The 7,411-nt window shown below is 47.8% G+C and overlaps 1 protein-coding gene across 1 annotated transcript; it reads left to right on the top strand.

The window, feature by feature from the left end:
- Positions 1 to 477: 477 nt before the first annotated feature.
- On the top strand, positions 478 to 5,201 carry PV09_09815 (uncharacterized protein; the record flags this gene model as incomplete). The annotated part of the gene is made up of 2 exons (XM_016363958.1): positions 478 to 531; positions 652 to 5,201. The coding sequence occupies 2 exons, from the start codon at positions 478 to 480 to the stop codon at positions 5,170 to 5,172; spliced, it is 4,575 nt and encodes a 1,524-aa protein (XP_016208214.1). The 3' UTR covers positions 5,173 to 5,201.
- Between the last annotated feature and the right edge of the window lie 2,210 nt (positions 5,202 to 7,411).

Below are 7,411 nucleotides of genomic sequence, written 5' to 3'. Positions count from 1 at the left end.
ATCTGAATAATACAACCGGATTGGCCCACGCTCCGCTTGGAGGTACCGACAAGGGTGGCAAAAATGTACAAATTAGCCAAACATCGCAGTAAGAGGCCTGAATAAATTCTTCTTATATCTCTGGTGAAATCTAATGGGCCATCCAAAGCTATAGATTAAATATGGAATTAGTACAGGTTAATAATTAACGTAGTGGTAGGAAAATACTAAAATGCAATATTTCAGAGTCTAGAATGGGCCAGGCGCGATAGTGTCAACCGAAAGGTAATTTTGAATTCTATTAACCTTTGCTTATGTATAAGTAGTTCAAGTTCATATCTAAAAATATTTCAAAAAATCCAGTGTGGTGTGTGCAAGGTGCAACGCGCTCAAAGTCGAAGTACCGACTGATTTTCTCGCCACGGCGTGATTCTCGCTGCGCACGGACAGACGTTAATACGTTGTTCGAAGTGGATGCCAGCGGCGCATATATGCAAGATGGCGAAGCACGTGGAGCAGTTGTTTTCGCGATTAGAGACATACGGATTGATTGTATGCAAGGAATGTAGGTATGCAGTGTGGCCAGCGGAGGTTGACAGTCATTTGAGTGGTCCACATCACCGGATTGAGAAAAAGGATCGTCAGCACATCCAGCAGGTCATTCAGTCATAGGAAGGGTTAATCACCAAAGAAGAGGATTTGAAATTACCCGATCGGTTAAGAGAGCCCATCCCCGAGTTGGCGTTACACGATGGGTTTTTATGCAAAGTTGAGCCACAACGGTGCCAGGATGTTTGTTATAGCAAAGAGACATTGCGGAAACATTGGCGAATGAAGCACGAGTGGACAGTAACCGAAAGTTCGAAGAGCGGGCGAACGACAAAAGAACAGCAAAAGAAAGCCAGAAGACGGTTTGACGAGGCACATGAGCAGGTTAAATGCCAGCAATTTTTCGGCAGCCGGCACGGATCACATTACATTCAAGTCACGCAACAGGAGACACAAGACGAAGAGACAGCGGCATTTGATTCATGGCAGAACGTGCAAAAGGAAGCAGAGAAAATATACGAAGAGATGGTACAGAAAGGCAAAGAAAGCATCGAAGAGGGTGAGGAAGACGATGTCAACCCGTGGTTATCAAGGACAAAATGGCATAAATATTTGAAGAAGTACAACCCAGAGGAGTTAACAGCATCCACCGCACCACCGAGCAAGGACCCGGAAAAGCCAGAACCGTACGAAGATGTCATTTGGAGGACGATGACCGAAGTTGCACAGATCAGCCAGGAGACGGTATCCAGAGCAGGCGTGTTTGTTCGTATGGAAGCCGTTCGAACCGAGAAACAGCAAACACGATACATGCCGTTGGAGACGTATTGGGACCCGGACGCGATCGATAGGAGGGCCCAACCATGGCGGCAGGTGTTGATGTTTTTCGTGCGGACCCAGCGAGAACACAATTGGCACAGTCCGCCGTATAAGTTTACACCAGAGCAGTTCGAGAAGTTCAACAGGATGATCGAAGAAGCGAACCGTGTGATTGACGGCGAGGCACAATATGACGGAGAGAAGTCCAGGATGAGTGCGATACAAAAAGCATGTTTGGATTTTTGTGTCGAGTTGTTGAACATGGAGATCGAGTTCAGCGAGTATGAAAGTGCATTAGTATATGCATTGGCCGTTTTGGGCGTCAGTGAAACAGGATGGCGAGGCCCGGATTCATACCCACCCATTTTATCGTCCGTGATCAAGTGCGCCAGGTTCATGGTGGTTCAGAAGGCCGTTCACATGGCGAGAAGCCCAGTAGAGAATGAGCATTTCGCAGGCAGGCGGAAGATGGATTTGGACGAGGATAGTGGATACGACAGCAATGGTACAGCAAGTCCAAGTCCGTCGTCCAGGGTTCAGTGGAGAAGCCATGGCAGGTCAAGCAGCCCAATCCCACACGAACCGGTGTCGCCGAACCGGTTTAGATGGGCCAGTTCATCCGTACATGGTCGGAGCAGTCCAGGCAACCCATCGAGTCCAGTCATGGAACCACGGGGCCGGCCGCAGACACGTCGTGCAAGGAGTTGTTTGGATTTCGTGAACGACATGATGGACCAATTCATGGTCCGCGGAACGAAAGGCCCAATACAGTGGATGTTGGATTTGCGGACATATAGATTGAAGATCCATTACAATACGACCAGCAGTGGCCATGTCGAGTGGTGTAATGGTGACGAGTTGTTATACAAGAAAGCGCAGTTCAATATGGCCCAGTTCCGCGGCATGGTGCACGGGTTGGTCGAGCAGATGCGACGGATCATGTTTGACGAATTGTTATTTTGTGGCGGTAAGAAAGCAAAGGACATTCCAAACGTGCCATGGAATACCATTCGGGACGATCCAACCAATACAACACCCGGGTGGAGTTTTTTGGACGATGAGCGCACATGGTTACCCATCAACAGCAAGCAATGGTTGTTCGACCGCATCGGACAGCAACCCGAGGTTCGACGAAAGTTCGAACGAATCGGATCCAAGTCCGGGTTGAATGGGATTGAAGTGGAGAAGTATATGGCCAGTATTGTGCAGTTTCGCGAGAAGTTGTTAGTAGCGGCGCATATCACGGGAGGGCAGCCCGCGCGTGGGACCGAGATATTGAGTATCCGGCATAGCAACACATGGAAAGGCAGACATCGAAACGTGTTCATCGAGGACGGTTTGGTTGTGTTTGTGACCAAATATCACAAAGGTTATGCGTTGAGTGGTGACGTCAAGGTCATTCATCGGTATTTGCCCCGGGAGATAGGCGAGTTGGTTGTATGGTATTTGTGGTTGGTGAGGCCATTCGAACGCCGGTTGCAGTCCATCATAGGCGGGCAATATAAAGAAGGCGTCGAGGAGGACCACAATTCCGAGTCAAAGGCGTCACGGTTGTTTTGCCGCGATGGAAATGGCCGAGAATGGACATCCAGGCGAATGCGACAAGCATTGGAGCGCGCGACGGCCCAGGGGTTAGGCCATGGATTGCATATCCAAGCATATCGTGACATCGCCATTGGTATAAGCCGGAGGTACATGCGAGGTTCGTCCGCGTTCAGCAAAGACGAAGAGAATCCAGGCGAGGAGGGAGAGGGCGATGCCATTGAAGATTTGCAAGCCGGCCATGGGTCACACATCGCAGGTATGGTGTATGCGCGAGGTATGTTCGAGATGGACGGTGCCATTGCAAGTCGACGGCAGCAGTTCCGCACGAGCAGCATCGATTGGCATAGATTTTTAGCAATCCCGTCCGCAATGGATATGAACCCAGGCCAGAAGCGGAAGCGGGATGCATTCGAAGAAGAAGCAAGTGCGGCGCAGCACGAACGATGGGCCCGGTTACAACAGATAAACATGCGATCGCAGTTCGCACGGATGATGAAGTTGGAGGAAAAGGAGGGTCAGTTCCGTGGTGTCCAGGAACAAGCCATTGAAGCGATTCAGGCAAGAATCAAGCCAGTGGTCGCAGTCATGCCGACAGGAACAGGCAAGTCGGTATTGTTCATGTTGCCAGCATGGGCAGAGCCAGGAGGAACCACGATTGTCATTGTGCCATTAACCGCGTTACGGCAGGACATGCAGCAGCGTTGTGATGCGTTGTCGATATCATGTGTGGCATGGGAGGACAGCCGATCGCCACCAGATGCCGCAAGTATTGTGTTGATGACGCCCGAGGCAGCGTTGGGAGACGAAGGCAGCACGTTCATCAACCGGTTGAAGCAGACGCGGCGGTTGGATCGTATCATGATCGATGAGTGCCATGTCATTTTGAGCGCGGAGTCGAGGTTCCGTCCGAAGTTGCGTGAATTAGGCGAGTTAGCCCATGTAGAAACACAGATGGTTTTGTTGACGGCGACATTGCCGCCCAGCAAGGAAGAATTATTGTGGAAGCGCATGGGTTGGACGGCGGACGAAGTCAAAATGTTCAGGATGCCGACAGTAAGAAAGAACATACGGTATTCAGTCGTGAGACCGGGAACCCATTTGAAAAAACAAGATCATGATAAATTCATCGCAAAGATGGTGCGCAGTATGAATGGCAAGGGAATTATATATTGCAAGGCAAAAACGCGGGTCAAGACGATGGTCACCGGCGGGTTGTTCGAATGTGACGCGTTCCATGGCGATATGAACAGCCGTCAACAAGCAGAAGCATTGGGAGCATTTCGAACAGGAAGGACACGGGTAATGGTTGCAACGAACGTATTAGGAATGGGAGTTGACATACCGGACATTGAGTGGATCATTCATGCAGATGAGCCGCGCGACATGTTGGATTATGCGCAGGAGAGCGGTCGAGCCGGTCGAGACGGGAGGGCAAGTCACGCGATTTTGGTGACAGGATATGATGATGAGATCGATCCATTGGTACAAGCGTATATCAACGGTGACGGCAGTTGTAGGCGGAAGATACCAAGTTCGTATTTGGACGGCGAGGACGACCGTGGTCGATGCAGATTCGACGAAGAATTATGTGATTTATGCCGACCGCATGAGGTTTTGTTCGAGTACGCCGGAAGACATGATGGACAAGTTGTCGAAGCCCAGCGTAGGCGAGCAGAATCGGACAAACGAGATATGGCAGAGCGGTTGGAGGAGCAATTCAGTACGCAGCAGAGGCAAGCGGCAGCAGTGCGAATGAGGAGAACCAAGGAGCGAATAGTCGAAGCAGGTGTAGAGGATAGGTTAGAAAGGCAGTTGTGGAAGTGGAAAGGAAAGTGCATCGTATGCCATGCGGCAGGGGTTTTATGTGATCACGTAGTCACCGGTTGCACACAGCAGGAAGGAAAAGAAGCAGCATCAGAAGTGAAGGAACGGCGAATACGGATCCGATTCAAGGATTGTTCAGCATGTGGCAAATGTGGAGTACCACAAAGCATGTGCAGTCGATACAGGGAGAATGGGAAGGGGGGATACGAAAGGGTAAACGGACAGTGTCAATGGTATGGCATCATGGCGTCGATGGTGTTTGGATTGCGTCACGCGTACAGGGCATTGTGGACATCATGGATGGAGCGGTTGGCACAGGATGGCGTAGATAGGGAGTCCAAGAAGGCCGTTGAGGAATATTTGGGACAGCGAAAAGACAAAGGTCAGTTGCAGGGAAGTAATTTGGCGTTTGAGTATTTGTGGATCACAGAGCAGGTTGCGATATTGGGAGTATAGAAATAAAGGGAGGCACAGCAAGTCACGATGCAATATATTTATATATTTGTAAGGTGTACGAAGACGTGTTCAAGGGTATCGGTTGTTTATTTTGTGCGTGTTGGTATACACACAGTATTTACAGTTTTTACATGCGTTGTACCGTTTTCCATTCGAACGTATTGCGAATTGGAAATGTATGCACGGCAATGAGGATCAGAGATGCGACCATGAACATGCCAGGAGGTGAGAGAGCGGATTATGGCATGTTTACCATTGTTTCCGAGTAGTTTGACCCGGCGGATCGATGAGTGGCGGCGTGAGGTACAGTGTGAGGTGCGATTTCCAAGTGTACAAGCCAAGGCCGAAGCAGAAGGATTGGAGGAGTCGGTGGATGGCGAGGGAGTAGGGTTAGACAACGTTGCGGAATTTGGTTCGCGAGGTGGAACCGTGGTGTACGTGGTGCAGGAAGAGATTGGAGTGAAGTCGGGCATGAAAGTTTTAAGATAAGAAAATTGACGTGGATACGAAGCATACGAAGGTGGAACTTAGAGGGTTATATATGCGTAGGGTATGGGAATGAGAGACGGCGAAGGATTTTCGCGGCGCGTAATGCACGAATCATTATGTCGATAGTGAGGCGCAGTTGTTGGGTTAGGGTTTTGAAAAGTAGAAAATGGGAAATGGAAAACAGTAAATCGGAATGGAGAGAGGTTAAGGCCAGCGAGGGATACAAGGGTGCATCAAGTGGTTGTATAGGTTAAGAAATATGTATTGATCGATGTTGTGGAGTATGCATATTATGTCCGATGCCCGATAATCCCGGCTGAAGCCCGTAGCGCCCGTTAGTTATCCCGATATCCCGGTATCCCGGTATCCCGATGAATGCCCGATGTGGTGTACATTGATTTATGTGTGCATTATGCGAGTGGCGATGGTAGAGTCGAAGATCGGAGCGGAATAAAAGGTGTGGTTATGGTTGTGGTTCATTTAGCATGGATCGCATTTAGGAATATAGTGTTCAGAACTGAAGCGTGCAGGGATCGGCGTTTAGGGAAAACCAGAGTTCGGATCACGGATTTAATCGGATTAAGAGATGTTGGGTTCAGGAGGATTCATGATTGTGGACGTTGGATTAGAATATGGTCGGAATTCACGGCGGCCAGTTCGTTGTTGAGTCCGGACGGGGTTGTAGGAATTGGGGTATGGATTCAAAGCGACCATTTAGTAGAGCAGGGTTGATTGTAGCCATTGTATAATATTTTAGCGTAAGCGGTGTATTTGCGCAGTGTAGATAAGGTGCAACGTGTAATTCATGTTGAAATGGGTTATACCAATGAGGTTGGAAAATGAGTTTGTGAGTATTAAAAATAGGTGCGGTTTGTTCCCAAAATAGAAATGGGTCAAAATATTCAAAATTTAGCATAATGTCAACAACGCCACAACGCGAATATATTTAAAGATATATTTCCATTTGTTATCAAGTTTTAGGATTGTCGTATTGAATAGAAGATAATAAATATTAATTTAAGTTGATATTGGGTTAGATATAGAGGTCAACAATTGAAGGGTTGTGGTATGGGTTTTGGAGGCGGCAGTATGGTTGATAGTAATTTAGCACATAACGATTCAACCATTACAGAAACAGATTAGAAAGCATTTATGGCGTATATGAAGTAGATTAAACACGTTTTTGAATTCATGAGGGAATATTACATGGTGCAATAAAGGTACGAGAATACGAGGCGTGGTAAGGGGACAAGGTTGTGTATTTGTAACAGCATTTATGAATTATAACAGCATTTATGAATTATATTTGAAGCACAATACGTATATTTACGGTGCAAAAGGTTCAATAAAGATGTTTAGAGTGATTGAAGAACAGATATGTGAGTACAAGTGGTATATAGCAGGTATAGAGGTCGCGTGATAGGTCGGTATGAGGAGAAAATCAAAAACATATGTAGACAGAGATATATCAGCATTTCAGATATGCAAAGTCGAACGATATTTATGGGATTAGAGTGGATTGTAGTAAAAGAAGGCAGTAGATCATAGGTTAAGTAAAGCATGTGAGGAGTCAAAGGTGAAGCGGGCATGTTATTGAGGCAGCAGGCGATTTGACAGGGTTAGGGTTAGATATCGTGAAAGGGTTAGGGTTACAGAATGTAGAGAGGGTTAGGGAGAGCAATCCAGACGGGCAGTTAAGGGTTAGGGATATAATTAGAAGGGTGGTTCGTGGTAATCGTATGTGGTAAAC

Source organism: Verruconis gallopava, assembly GCF_000836295.1.
Source record: "Verruconis gallopava strain CBS 43764 unplaced genomic scaffold supercont1.216, whole genome shotgun sequence".
NCBI classification, from domain to species: Eukaryota; Fungi; Ascomycota; class Dothideomycetes; order Venturiales; family Sympoventuriaceae; genus Verruconis; species Verruconis gallopava.
Note: the sequence above shows the minus strand (reverse complement) of the source record. Positions and strands in the feature narration are given on the sequence as shown.